Here is a 15980-nt window from a genome sequence, read left to right as displayed (position 1 = left end):
TTAGACAGAATGGATCTCATTTCAGGGCATGATTTTTGGAAGTCATGGCCTTGTCGAAGTAGCTGATTGACACATTCACTCACTTTTGATATTTTTCCACTGATTTTGGATTTGGAAATCCTCTGCATGCACGTAAGGAACTGTACAAATCTCCAGTAGCTAAAAAGGATAATGTAACAGCATGCTGTTCAGCAAGGCTTACAGCTTCTAGAAAATTTGTATCCTTTGATGTGTAGTATTGTGCTGTTATTTTAGTAATACTTCAAAGTCTGTCGTAGACATACAAACAAAATTTTTGATACCCTATGTACATCATAGAAAAGTAGGAAATAGAGTAAAGTGGATTACTGAAGGAATAAAAATCTCTAATGCAGGGAACAGACAGCTACATAGGGAACTAAAACGTAACAAAAGTCCTGATTTTGTTACCTGCATAAAAAATTTCAAAAATAGTTTTAAAAAAATTGTGAAGGCAGCGAAAGAACTGGTATATAATAGATTTATTTTGGATAGTGAAAATAAATCAAAGGCATTGTGGTCAGTGATCAAAACTGAAACAGGTGTCACAGCTAGGAGCCTTGGTATTTCTGAAATCACGATAGAGGATAAAACTATTGTAAGTTGTGCTCAAATTTCTGCATTATTTAATGAATTTTTTTATAAATGTAACCAAATGAAACATCCGTGTAGAAGATTACCCAGGAAAGCTAAATTTCTTAACAGTGAGCAATTTTTAGGTGAACTTTTCAGTATATTTACCAAAACTACTGTGAAAGATACAGAAAATGTGATACTATCACTAAAAAATAAAACATCAGCAGGATGGGATCAGATACGAGCAAAAGTGTTAAAAAGAGTCTCTACAATAACTGCATGGCCACTATGTACAATAGTTAACCAGTCCCTTCAAGAAGGTTATTTTCCAGATGCACTGAAGTACACAGCAGTTAAGCCACTATTCAAAAAAGGAACAAAAAATATGATAAACTATTGCCCAATTTATCTTCTTCCATCACTATCAAAAATATTTGAAAAGGTAGTCACCATACAAATTCAAAATTTCATTGAAAAATTTAAAGTAATCTCAAAAAATAAGTATGGATTTCAATAAGGCAAAACCACAGTATCTGCTATTGCCCATTTTGTAGATAAAATTAGCTTCTCTCCAGACAACTCACTGCATGCCACAGGAATTTTTTTGTGACCTGTCAAAGGTTTGTAAAGTGGAAAAGTATGGAAGTAAGGGCATGCTATTGGAATGGTTTAAGTCCTATTTAACCAACCAAAGACAAAGAGTGCTTATGTCATCAAAGAGAGGAATTTACACTTCAAAATGGAAAACCATTTCACATGGAGTACCCCAAGGTTCTGTCTTAGGCCCTGTTCTGCTTCTGTTTTACTTAGTGATCAACCATTCAATATTGAATGTCACTCAGCTTTATTTACAGATGACACATTCATAATCACAACCAAACTGTATTAAGTACTTAAGAAAAATTAGATACCTGGTTTGATTTAAATGGGTTAAAATTAAACATGCAAAATGTAGTAACCAAGTAATACACCAAACCAATCCAAGTGACACAAATATGGCTTTATTTATACACCTCAGAACAGTAATGGAAATAACTCTCTCAACAAATAAATAACAAGACAAAAGGATCATACAGAAGGTGCAAATAAGTGATACACAGAACAGCTGATGATGTGATCAGTACAAACTAAAAGAATAAAGTGAGAGTGAGTCAGTGCTGCTATGCACGTATATAGGTACAAGTCACTGGTAGATGACACAGCAGAGACTGTGCTGTGTGCATGCTTCATACAGAGGGTCTTTAGTGGTTGACCCATGCAGATGCAATTGGTGGTTGATTTAAGTACACATGAAAAGTGATACTACACTCAGTGCACTCACACTCATGCACACTAGTAGCAGGATACAGAACTGTCAACTGTAATATTCACTGGAAAACCATTGTCCTTGCAATGAGTACCAGTATGTCAGGTACCATAGCTGAAATATCTTAAAATCACTTAAAACATAAATTATTCAATGAAAATCCCCTGTGCTTACAAAAAAAGTATATCCTACAAGAGATGTGGCCATTGCATTCCTCATCATAGATGAGGGAAACAAATATTCTTTAATATTTTGTATTTTAATATGTAGTCACATTTGTGTTAATTATTATAAACATAAATGTAACCACAGACTGAAAAAAGACTATAAAATTAATATTTATCACTGATATATGCCTGCACTTAGCATTATGTCAAGCTTTAATAAAACATTCTGCAAACTTTCAACAAAATTCATAATGATATTCATTTCACCAGTGTGGATGAAGTAGAGAGCGCAATACATTTCCTTGATTTGCATGATGCAGGCAAAATCACAAACATTAGAACATAATCTTCTCAGGCTGTTAGTCATGTCAAGTTGTTGTATGTCCATGAGGTTTCAGTTGAGTCGTCCTAGGCCATTGTCCAAGTGAGAACTGACTCCTGTGTAGTTGCTGGCCTTGTCCTCATATGACCATGGTACCAACTGTCCTGTCACTTGTGCTCAGTCCATCAACTTAAATGTTTCTTCTCCATGTCTACTAGACTTGCTGTAACCTCATGACAGTGTGGTTCCACAATGTACTCAAGTGCAAACTGCCATCTTTATAGAGTGTGTTAGGATTGGCATTTGTCCCACACCAGCTGAATAGTATACAGACAAGATGATGACTGTGGTGACTGACAAATACTTTATGATTTGCATGCATCTACACAGAGGTGCCATGACTGTAAGATTTATATGCAGGATGTATCACAATTAGTAGTGGCCAATTGGGGTGCCAAGCTGAGAGGGCACTGGGGGCCCCAAAGCACATAATTTGTATAGAGTGTAGGAGGAAAAAGGTTAAAGAAGGTGAGGGGATGGGGTGGGGTATTGTCAAATGATTTTGTGAGGCCTCTACTTCTGGCAAAGGGTTTCAGGTACACATTTCTGGCAGTCAGTCACTGCACATGCTGAGCAGAAGCCATACCTACTGCTGACACATCAGCTAAAACAGTGGCACAAACTTTTCTGATTACTTGGATTTCTTGTTTTGGATGTCCTATCATCATCATCATGCAGCTTTACTGTGTGATTAAATGATGATGGCATCCTCTTGGGTAAAATATTCCGGAGGTAAAATAGTCCCCCATTCGGATCTCCGGGTGGGGACTACTCAGGAGGATGTCGTTGTCAGGAGAAAGAAAACTGGCGTTCTACGGATTGGAGCGTGGAATGTCAAAATCCCTTAATCAAGCAGGTAGGTTAGAGAATTTAAAAAGGGAAATGAATAGGTTAAAGTTAGATACAGTAGGAATTAGTGAAGTTCAGTGGCAGGAGGAACAAGACTTTTGGTCAGGTGAATACAGGGTTATAAATACAAAATAAAATAGGAGTAATGCAGGAGTAGGTTTAATAATGAATAAAAAAATAGGAGTACGGGTAAGCTACTACAAACAGCATAGTGAACGCATTATTGTGGCCAAGATAGACACGAAGCCCACGCCTTCTACAGTAGTACAAGTTTATATGCCAACTAGCTCTGCAGATGATGAAGAAATTGATGAAACGTATGATGAAATAAAAGAAATTATTCAGATAGTGAAGGGAGACGAAAATTTAATAGTCATGGGTGACTGGAATTCGGTAGTAGGAAAATGGAGAGAAGGAAACGTAGTAGGTGAATATGGATTAAGGCTAAGAAATGAAAGAGGAAGCCGCCTGATAGAATTTTTGCACAGAGCACAACTTAATCATAGCTAACACTTGGTTCAAGAATCATGAAAGAAGGTTGTATACATGGAAGAAGCCTGGAGATACTGACAGGTTTCAGATAGATTATATAATGGTAAGACAGAGATTGAGGAACCAGGTTTTAAATTGTAAAACATTTACAGGTGCAGATGTGGACTCTGACCACAATCTATTGGTTATGAACTGTAGATGAAAACTGAAGAAACTGCAAAAAAGTGGGAATTTAAGGAGTCGCGACCTGGATAAACTGACTAAACCAGAGGTTGTACAGAGTTTCAGGGAGAGCAACAGGACAGGAATGGGGGAAAGAAATACAGTAGAAGAAGAATGGGTAGCTTTGAGAGATGAAGTAGAGAAGGCAGCAGAGGGTCTAGTAGGTAAAAAGACGAGGGCTAGTAGAAATCCTTGGGTAACAGAAGAAATATTGAAATTAATTGATGAAAGGAGAAAATATAAAAATGTAGTATGTGAAGCAGGCAAAAAGAAATACAAACGTCTCAAAAATGATATAGACAGGAAGTGCAAAATGGCTAAGCAGGAATGTCTAGAGGACAAATGTAAGGATGTAGAGGCTTATCTCACTAGGGGTAAGATAGATACTGCCTACAGGAAAATTAGAGAGACCTTTGGAGAAAAGAGAACCACTTGTATGAATATCAAGAGCTCAGATGGAATCCCAGTTCTAAGCAAAGAAGGGAAAGCAGAAAGGTGGAAGGAGTATATAGAGGTTCTATACAAGGGCAATGTACTTGAGGACAATATTATGGAAATGGAAGAGGATGTAGATGAAGATGAAATGGGAGATACGATACTGCGTGAAGAGTTTGACAGAGCACTGAAAGACCTGAGTCGAAACAAGGCCCCCGGAGTAGACAACATTCCATTGGAACTACTGACGGCCTTGGGAGAACCAGTCCTGACAAAACTCTACCATCTGGTGAGCAAGATGTATGAGACAGGCGAAATACCCTCAGACTTCAAGAAGAATATAATAATTCCAATCCCAAAGAAAGCAGGTGCTGACAGATGTGAAAATTACTGAACAATCAGTTTAATAAGTCACGGATGCAAAATACTAACGTGAATTCTTTACAGATGAATGGAAAAACTGGTAGTAGCTGACCTCAGGGAAGATCAGTTTGGATTCCGTAGAAATATTGGAACACATGAGGCAATACTGACCCTACGACTTACCTTAGAAGCTAGATTAAGGAAAGGCAAACCTATGTTTCTAGCATTTGTAGACTTAGAGAAAGCTTTTGACAATGTTGACTGGAATACTCTCTGTCAAATTCTGAAGGTGGCAGGGGTAAAATACAGGGAGCAAAAGGCTATTTACAATTTGTACAGAAAGCAGATGGCAGTTATAAGAGTCGAGGGACATGAAAGGGAAGCAGTGGTTGGGAAGGGAGTGAGACAGTGTTGTAGCCTATCCCCGGTGTTATTCAATCTGTATATTGAGCAAGCAGTAAAGGAAACAAAAGAAAAATTCGGATTAGGTATTACAATCCATGGAGAAGAAATAAAAACTTTGAGGTTCGCCAATGACATTGTAATTTTGTCAGAGACAGCAAAGGACTTGGAAGAGCAGTTGAACGGAATGGACAGTGTCATGAAATGAGGGTATAAGATGAACATCAACGAGAGCAAAATGAGGATAATGGAATGTAGTCGAATTAAGTCGGGTGATGCTGAGGGAATTAGATTAGGAAATGAGACACTTAAAGTAGTAAAGAAGTTTTGCTATTTGGGGAGCAAAATAACTGATGATGGTCGAAGTAGAGAGGATATCAAATGTAGACTTGCAATGGCAAGGAAAGTGTTTCTGAAGAAGAGAAATTTGTTAACATTGAGTATAGATTTAAGCGTCAGGAAGTCGTTTCTGAAAGTATTTGTATGAAGCGTAGCCATGTATGGAAGTGAAACATGGATGATAACTAGTTTGGACAAGAAGAGAACAGAAGCTTTCGAAATGTGGTGCTACAGAAGAATGCTGAAGATTAGATGGGTAGATCATATAACTATTGAGCAGGTATTGAATAGGGTTGGGGAGAAGAGAAGTTTTTTGGCACAACTTGATTAGAAGAAGGGATCGGTTGGTAGGACATATTCTGAGGCATCAGGGGATCACCAATTTAGTATTGAAGGGCAGCGTGGAGGGTAAAAATCGTAGAGGGAGACCAAGAGATGAATACACTAAACAGGTTCAAAAGGATGTAGGTTGCAGTAGGTACTGGGAGATGAAGAAGCTTGCACAGGATAGAGTAGCATGGAGAGCTGCATCAAACCAGTCTCAGGACTGAAGACCACAACAACAACAACATCATCATCACTAGTGATCAAGATAGGCAGTTTGAATCAGTTTTCTTTCACGAACTTGCTGACCTTTGTTATTTCAAACACCGTCACATTACCAGCTACCATCTGGCCAGTAACAGGATGAGTGAATGGTGACATCATACACTGAAATCTTCAGTAATGTGTAGCAGTACTTTGTGGATTTCAGCTCTACCTCTAATGCTTTTGGGCCAATGCTTGGTCCTCAAACCAGACAATGTGGTCTCAGCTGTGCAATTTTTTTTTGGTGGCAAAACTCTATGACTTCCACTGGAGTTTTTTATTCAACAGCAAGAACATCCTCAATATGGGCTGTCATTTTTCTTTTAAAAAGTAAAGCATTGCACCTCTAAATTCCTCCTTTCACTTGCGTCTCATCATGTGGACGTGATTATTTTCATCCATAAAGATGTACACACCCAGTCCCTTCTAATGTTATGAATGGATGCCTTTAAAAACCCCATACTCTTGCTCGTATCCAGTCTTGGCACATAATGAATACAGACCGGTAAACCTTCTATAATGTCTTTAGTGGGTTAAGCCTGCCTATCTGTTACTAAGGGACATTAATGTGAATCAACACTAAGGCTATCAACCAACACCTACACTGGAAGAAATGAGTGATGCGGAGACTTTGCCATCACCTGAACAGCTTTCACCACAGTGAGACGCTGCATGGGTTTTACAGGAACAGTAGCCATTTCATACCAGTGCTGACAGAATGGTACAATATAAATACCTCTTTATACCTGGAGCTTGACTCTGTCATGGGTGGGTGGGGGTGGAGGTTGGGGGAGGGGGGAGGGGGCTGTGTGGTAACAGTCAATCAGAAAACTAAAAATAAAAAGTTTTTCCATTTATCTTAGTTCAGCTTTGTTCATTTCTTCCCATGTGTCAGTAGTGATCAGATTGTTCTTGTGTTGTATGATCTTGCAGGAGTGCAAAATAGATTGCCTTTACTCACTTTTATCAGCCATTTAATTTTCTTTGGGGGGGGGGGGGGGTAGTGTTCCCACATGTTAATAGCCAAATATTTATGCTCATTGAGGATTCATTGGGAAATCTGTCAAGCACTTCAAGTTAAATGTCATATTTCCAAAGGTTGTGCTATGAAGAGAGATAATATGCAGTTTTTCAAGCATTATGACTAAAGTTGAACAACCACTGACAGATATGAACATTTTTAAACTACTGTTTATAGGTGTGAATAGCTTCTTTTTTATTTGCTCTAGTCTATCAGTAAAACACTTATCATATCAGGCAAATCAAAGATGTGTCCACTTTAACAATGGTTATTTGCAAATTCTAATGAGATCTGTTTAACAGAAATCTTGGTGGAGCAATGGTTATAACTTTGGAATTAAGGACTGAGGTTGAAATCTAAATCCAGCTATCCACATTTAGATTTTACATGCTTTCTGTAAATTGCTTAATCCAAATACCAGGGATGTGTTTTTTTGAAAAGAATATAGCCAATTTTCTTCTCCATCCTTATACAGTTCAACTCCTGCTCCTTCATTAATGACCTGGACACGAAACACTAAACTTCCTTACGTACTTTACTTCTGGTAGGAATACACATCTTTAAAATCATGAATAAAAGTGAATAGATTTATTGATAAGAAATGAGCTTCCCTGTGAGCATAATTTCTGAGATAGTTGCCCAATCTCTTGGAACATGAAACTTCCTGGCAGATTAAAACTGTGTGCAGACCGAGACTCAAACTTGGGACCTTTGCCTTTCACAGGCAAGTGCTCTACCAACTGAGCTACCCAAGCATGACTCATGACCCATCCCCACAGCTTCAGTTCTGCCAGTACCTCATCTCCTACTTTCCAAACTTCACAGAAGTTCTTCTGTGAATCTTGCAGAACTAGCACTCCTGGAAGAAAGGATATTGCGGAGACATGGCTTAGCCACAGCCTGGGGGATGTTTCCAGAATGATATTTCCACTCTGCAGCGGAATGTGCACCGATATGAAACTTCCTGGCAGATTAAAACTGTGTGCCAGACTGAGACTTGAATGTGGGACCTTTACCTTTCGCGGGCAAGTGCTCTACCAACTGAGCTACCCAAGCACGACTCACAACCCATCCCCACAGCTTCGATTCTGCCATACCTCATCTAGGTGTCTCATTCTCATTATCAATTATTGCATTAATGAGCACTTAAGGCATGCAGCAGAAAAACAAAATAAATAGTCACACTACAGAAAGCAAATACAAAAGATGCACACTATAAAAAATAGTAAAGGAATCTATTGTTATATACACAACAAAAACAGAAGTCAGCCAGTCACAGAGGTAAAGATGTCTACTGCAGATGATAATCCATCATAGCCAGGCTCTAGCTTCATCTTACACTGTTGTCAGCTTCACATGTTTAAAAATGGTTAGTAATTGATCTTGTATCATGTCTTTGGATGTCCCACTGGGTGTTTACGAGCGGGCTGAGAATGGAGGATTCAGTTAGGGAGGAATCCGCCAGCCCAAGAGATGTGGTCAAAGCACTGTAGCCTCTTCTGCATCAGTATTTCGCTGTTGTGTGGCTTTCCAAAGCAATGCTACAGGTCTTCTTTTGTTCTTTGTGCCATTTTACCTTCAATGTTATCGTAGTCATGTCCATAGATCTTTACAAGTGCTTTCCTCTTGAAGGCACAGATTGCTTCTTCAGTTGCTTCCTAAAGTCATCCAGGATTCACTGCTATATAAAAGTAATAGCTGTACTAGTATTGTGTACAGCTGAATATTATTCTTCTGTGATATTAGATGTGACTTGAATAAACTGTTCAAACTAAAGAACATGTGATTGGTGTTCATTATTTGTCGGTGTACTTCTTTTGGCACTTCACTTTTATTAGTCAGTATGCATCCCAGGTACTTGAATTCTTAATTTATATAATATAAATGTACATCTACATCTGGACCTATACTCTGCAAACCACTGTGAAGTGCATGGCAGAGCATATGCCCCATTGTACCAGTTATCAGGGTTTCATTCCATTCCATTCACATATGGAGTGTGGAAAGAATGATTGTCTGAATGCCTCTGATGCCTCTGTGCATGCAGTAATTTTTCTAATTTCATTTTCACGAACACTGTGAGCGATATGTAGGGGGTTTTAGTATATTCCTAGAGTCAACATTTAAACCTAAGTTTTTTAAACTTTGTACATACTTTATCAGGATAGTTTACATCTGTCTTCAAGAGTCTTCTAGTTTAATTTCTTCTATCTCTGCAACACTCTCCCTCAGATCAAACTAACTGTGACCATTTGTGTTGCCCTTTTCTGTATATGTTCAGCATCCTCTGTTAGTCCTATTTTGTAAAGATCCCACATACTTGAGTAATATTCTAGAACTAGCCACATGAGTCATTTGTAAACAGTCTCATTTGTAGACTGATTGCACTTCCCCAGTACTCTACCAACAAATGAAGTCTACCACCTGCTTTACCAACCACTGTGTCTATGTGATCATTCCATTTCTATCGCTACAAAGTATTATACCCAAGAATTTGTATGAGTTGGTCAATTCTGTGACTCATTGAAATTACAGTTTGCTGTTTGAATAATTGGTGCATTCTTCTCAAGACAGTTTTCAGTCTATGATCACTTCAAGTAATTTCACTGTTTTATTTTTAGTTACCATGAGATTAAAAATTATATCCTCTCTTTCTGTCTGGTTTATGCACAGCTGATTGTCCTGACGCCAATGACTAGTCATTTGCATTGTTTCTCTGTTGTTACCTAGTAAACCCTGTAAATTCTCCCCTATGATTGTCAGTGCCATATCATCAGCATATAGTATATTGTTACATGATATAAAATTTGAAAAGTCATTAACACAGACAGTGAACAGGAATGTCCAAGAAGAAATTATTGTGATATTTCTGTTTTTATTGGAAGTATTACTTTTCCCTGCTTATTTGCATAAATAGGCTGTAACCTGTAACTTAAATAAAATTTGGATAAACTGAGTGAAACATTTTCAATGCCTTAATATTCTAACTTTTTATGACTGTCATATGGGACTGAGTCAGATGGTTTGCTTACATCAATAAATGTTCAGGACTTAGCTTTTCTTTGTACGCTACATAAATATTGTTCACCAAACCTTCATTTGCTTTTACAGTTGATTGGCAAGACCTGGATCCAAACTGCTGTTCATTTCAAATTTTATTCTTTTCAAAATAGCTGTATATCCACTTATGCATACAGTTTTCTATTCTCTTTTGGATGTGACTGGTACTATTGAAATGAGTCTGTAGTTATTTGGGAGGCTTTTCTCACCTTTCTTCATGATTAGGCAATATAACTGTGAGCTTAAGATGTTCTGGAAAATTTCTTCATCTAGTACTTTGACAGTGAGAGAAGTGGCATTTTGATTTCCTTTGCTATATACTTTGTGATGAAATTACTGAATGTAAAAAGAATCTTCTGTTTTGTTATTGCTTAGCTTGTTTATTGATTAGTTGATATCATTTAAAACAATTGGGATTCAAGTAAATTTTCTCACTTCTTGTCTGTTTTGTGGGAGTGAGTAGGGCTTCTGCATCTACAGCAGAATTATTAAATGGAGTTGTGATGGTAGCACTATCTATGACGTTGATCCATAAAGTAAGGTTACAATAATTTTTTGAGGTACAAATAATGAATTTATTGTAACAAAATGTACATGCATTGTAGTACAGATCTTGCACTATTTGTCCACATAATCACCATTTACCCCAATACATTTTGTCATCTGTGGGACAGGTTTTTCGATTCTTGTGTCATAGATGTCTCCCACCACCTTTTTCAACCAGTTATTCACTTCAATTTTCACCTCGTCATCATCAGAAAGTGTTTTCCATGAAGGTGTTCCTTCAGTGTAGTAAACAAATGATATTCACTAGGTGCGAGATCAGGACTGTGAGAGGGGTGGCTTAAAACATCCTTACCAAAGGAACTCAACAACTCTTCTGTTGCACGAGCAGTGTGTGGATGCGCATTGTCTTGAAGGAGACAGACTCCCATTGTCAGCATCCTGTGATGTTTGTTTTGTATGGCTCTGCAAAGTTTCTTCATGGTCTCACGGCATGTTACAGCATTTATTTGTTTACCTCTTTCCAAAATATCAACAAGCAAAACCACTTTTCTGTCCCAAAACACTGACATCATGATTTTCCTCACTGTTTTCTGAGTTTTGAATTATTTGGCTGATGGAGAATGAGTATGATGCCACTGCATTCATTGTTGTTTGCTCCCTGGAGTATGATGATAGCCCCAAGTTTCATCTCCTGTCACTATAGAGTTGAGAAAAGCCTCGCATTCAGTCTCAAAACAGTCAAGAAATTCACAATTGGCACTGACTCTGTTCATTTTGTGTGCTTTGTTAAGCATCCTGGGCACCCACTGCGCACACAACTTGCGATAATTTAATTGATCAATTACAATTTCATGAACAACATTTCATGAAATGTTTGGACAAACTGCATGCAGCTCGACCAGAGAGAAGATGTTCTTCAATTTTCTGCACCACATCATCAGTCACAACAGAGCCTTCTGCTTCTGCCTTCATCGTGAATTTAGGTCCTTCCAAAATTGCAATTCGGTACTCATTTCATCTCATGCTTTCTTGACATTATGTCCTCTCTAAAAACTGAAACAATTTTGTGATGAATTGCAGTGGTGTTCATGTCCTTATCATTTAGGTAGCAAATTACAGCATGCACTTCATACTTGGCAGAAGCTGGAATGAGAATGCTCATTTCTAACAGACCCCACAACACTAATAAATGAGCTACTGATTGTTGGGAAAGCTCGTTCCGTCCCGTGGCTTCCTGCTACATGGCAATGGTGCCAACTTCTCCCACGGACATTCCATGCTAAAGCTACATGCCTTCTAACCTTAGTTTCCAGATAAACATCATACAAAAGTCTCATTTGGAGTATTGCATTCAGATTGGAACTGTTTTCATTATTGATACTAATTGTACTTTTAATGACATTTCATGCTATTTTATATTTATTTCTATAATCTGAAATAAAGTCATCATTTGCAGTGTACACAGCATTTTTAATTTTGGGTTTGTAGAGTTTTCTCATATTTATGTACTACTACTTGTCTCTACCAGTCTTATGAGACTTATCTTTCAGAATGAGTAGTAGTATCTGAAGTTTTTTAAGTAGTGGCATGTAGCACTCATTGGTATGATGCTGCTTATGTGTAATATTAGTATGATATCTTTTGATTACAGTTGGGCACGTCTTTTCTACTATGCACTTAATCTCTGCCAGAATGGTTTTATTGTTACCCATTACATGAGAGTAATCCATTTTCTTTAGCTGGTTTGTCATATTTATACACTAGAAATTCTATACGTTGCTTGTCTTTGTGCAATATTGAGAGCTGAAGTTCTATTTTAAACCATAGCCCCTGCCCCCCCCCCGACTCCCCGCCCCCCCCCGACCCCCCCCCCCCCCCACCGACCCCCCCCCCCCCCCCCCGACACCCCCCCCCCCCCCAATCCCCTGTAATCTAATATTCTTAATTCTATAACATCATATTCTGTGTACATTACTAACTATGTTATCAAGACGTGCATTCAGTCTAGTTGTTTTTTCATTGATACAGTAATAACAGTTTAGAGAATGAACCATGTGAATCATATTTTTTTTACTTTGGCCTTATATCTATGTTAATGTCACCCAAAATCATAATTTCATGATATTTTTATTTGGACAGTTGCAATATTAAAGTATTAACTTTTGTATAAATACAATCTCATCAGATCTTGGAGCTCAATAAACTGAGACAGTTACAATTTTTCATGTGCATTACCATACCAGCTACTTCAAAAGTGCATTCAAGGCACAGTCTGCTAAGGTCTGTGACTGAGTAATGTAAATCAAGGTTACTCTTAATGTAGATTGAGGCACCACCATGTGAAATGCTGCTTCTGCAATAGATAGTAACTAGTATGTAGCCAAGAGGAACACAAAAGTCTATTTCAGAGTCTTTTACCTAGTGTTCATTGATACATGAAACATTGCTGTTAATTTTATCAATCTGCTATTGTAGTGCACTGATATTACCTCTAAGAGATTATGCATTTAAATGGGAGAGAAGGATATTGTTATTGATACAGAAAGGTGTTTTTATGTCCCTGGGTCTTGCATGTTTATTTATTTTCCACTAGATCATTGGAAACATACAGTGGTTTGCCTTGTGCTGATATGTTCAGTGCAGTGATGGGTTTACATTTTGATAGTGGCTGGATCTTCCTGGGGTAGGCCATAAACATCATCAGGATGGCTGATTTGATGCAATTGACAGCTCATTTTTAAAACTTTCTTTATTCTTTTTATGTTTTGGACATTTTATGCAATTTATGTGTTTCACTGTGTTGTATTGTGATTTTTGAAGCCAGACTGATTTTCAAGGCTGATGTGCCATACAACTTGTGATTAGGACCAGACATAAAAATATTAACATTTTCTTGAATTCATAGTTTCTGACAGATGTGCTTAGTAAGGGAATTGACGATAATTAAAAATCAGTAAATAAATAAGAGAGATTTTTATTTCCCTTGTCAACATAACTGTGAATTACATTTATGTTGTCATCCACTATGTAGACGATAGACTACTTCACCCTTTCCTTAAGTTAATCTTCTTGAAATGGGTTTATTATTTGAAGCATCTATAATTTTATATTCAAATATACTTGCTGCATTATACAGTACCAGTACTAACAGTGTAGTGAATGCCACTCATATTTATTCCTAATTAATTTTACAGTACCTGAATTCAACATATGGCACAAATGTTCCATTGGTGTTAATGAACTCCTTTAACACTGAAAGTGAAACTCAAAAAATGATAGAAAAGTACAAAGGTTTGAATGTGCAAATACATTGCTTTAATCAGAGCTGTTACCCTCGAATAAATGAAAGCTCATTCCTTCCAGTTGCAGCAGACTGTGATATCAAAAGTAACAAGGAAGCGTAAGTGATACAATTAAATGTGATCCTTCATGTGATGCTCAGTATAAAATTGCTTATCTGTCCTGTTTTATAGGTGGTACCCCCCTGGTCATGGAGATTTTTATGAAAGTTTCAGCAATTCAGGGCTTCTTAATCAATTCATTGAAGAGGTATGTGCATGCTGTACATAATTTGATAAATCTCATTTCTTTTTGAGTAATGATGATTGTAATGATGCTATTTTATGAGAGTCACAACTAGTGTGTCTTTCCTCTTGCACAAGATGTAACCTTATAATGTATGTAGTGAATGGGCTAAGTAAAATGCGTTATAGACTTTAAAGTTTGTTGGCAGTGTGTCCAATGATTGCCACACACCTGTCGCATCACATCACATCACATCAACTATAGTTAATATGTTTATAGTCCCGACCACCTGTGGTGTTGCATGAGATAATACAAAAAAATCTATTAATGTACTGCAAAAAACTTCACAAATCCATGAACTCATGCAAGAATTTACTAACATCATGATGTAACCTTATAATGTATGTAGTGAATGGGCTAAGTAAAATGCGTTACAGACTTTAAAGTTTGTTGGCAGTGTGTCCAATGATTGCCACACACCTGTCGCATCACATCACATCACATCAACTATAGTTAATATGTTTATAGTCCCGACCACCTGTGGTGTTGCATGAGATAATACAAAAAAATCTGTTAATGTACTGCAAAAAACTTCACAAATCCATGAGCTCATGCAAGAATTTACTAACATCATCCTACAATTCAGAGTTGAAGTCCACAGGAAATTTAATCTAAGTCTCTAAACGCACAAATAAATTTTGTAAGTTTCTAGACCTGGCACATGGATATTTTCAAACTTTTTCAGAAGTGACTGATAGACGACACATCTGGCCATGAGAGGTCTTACTTGTACAGTGCATATGGCATACGGTCACAGTTAGTATGTCTGCATCTCCTGTATAGCTATCAATCTTTTGTTGTCAAAATCACAAAAATGCATTTATTGTAGGGGAGAGTGTTGTACCTGGAGAATAGTATACATAGGAACACATGGTGCTTCCTGGTTGATGTTTCAATCAACTGCCCAGTTTTAGAATCACATGCGGGAATGTACACTAGAAACCTCTAGAAGAAGTTTCTGCCATTTTATAACGTTTTTGTTGTTGTGAGTCATGATTTGTGTTTTTACCAGAATTTGTAATTGCTACAAGCTCTACATATTTAAGTACTGTTTAATATATGAAAGCTTTGTGGAGGATATTGTTAATTCTTCAGTTACAGAATTCTGTGGTAGGTAAAATTCAGTATATTTTAAAAACTAGTTATATTTTGTGTTAACATTTAAGCCATACTTTATCAGTCATCATTGAAATGGAAGGTCTTCTATCATTGAACTCATTATGTTTGCAAATGAACAGAATTTCTTTAGTGTCTTAGCAATTTTCCCTGTCCTGTAAATAGAAAATTGTTTTAGCTGCCAATAACTTCTATTGTAAAGTTTTTATACTTGAAACTGGTTGTATGTAATACTACTTTTTAATTTGATTTCACTTATTATTTATGGGTTTGTAGAGGAGTAATAATGTAACACATAAACTATTAAGTATGTTATTGACAATATTTTCTTGATTGCAACACTTTTAAACTGGAATAGAATACTTGTTCCTAGGTAAATGATATTTGGAAAAGTCTTACTTTTCTGGACTAATTTTTGTAATTTCATGAAAAGACTGCAGCACAAAAAAGTGGCAGCTATAATTTCAAAATGGAATAAGAAAATATATTAAATTACTATTACAGGGTCGGCTAGAGGCAAAAGTCTGCATAGTGTGCCAACTTACAACATTC

General features: G+C 37.1%; 1 protein-coding gene across 1 annotated transcript in view; it reads left to right on the top strand.

Annotated features, from left to right (window-relative positions):
• LOC124775146 (UTP--glucose-1-phosphate uridylyltransferase-like) overlaps nt 1-15980 on the top strand; it is a 266959-nt gene that overhangs the window by 111414 nt on the left and 139565 nt on the right. Inside the window, exons 6-7 of the mRNA XM_047249986.1 lie at nt 13922-14127; nt 14201-14276. Of these exons, the coding sequence (XP_047105942.1) occupies nt 13922-14127; nt 14201-14276 (282 nt within the window). The remainder of the gene's footprint in view (nt 1-13921; nt 14128-14200; nt 14277-15980) is intronic.

Source organism: Schistocerca piceifrons, chromosome 2, assembly GCF_021461385.2.
Source record: "Schistocerca piceifrons isolate TAMUIC-IGC-003096 chromosome 2, iqSchPice1.1, whole genome shotgun sequence".
In the NCBI taxonomy this organism is placed as follows: Eukaryota; Metazoa; Arthropoda; class Insecta; order Orthoptera; family Acrididae; genus Schistocerca; species Schistocerca piceifrons.
The sequence above is the reverse complement of the archived record's forward strand: the minus strand, read 5'-3'. Positions and strand labels throughout refer to the sequence as shown.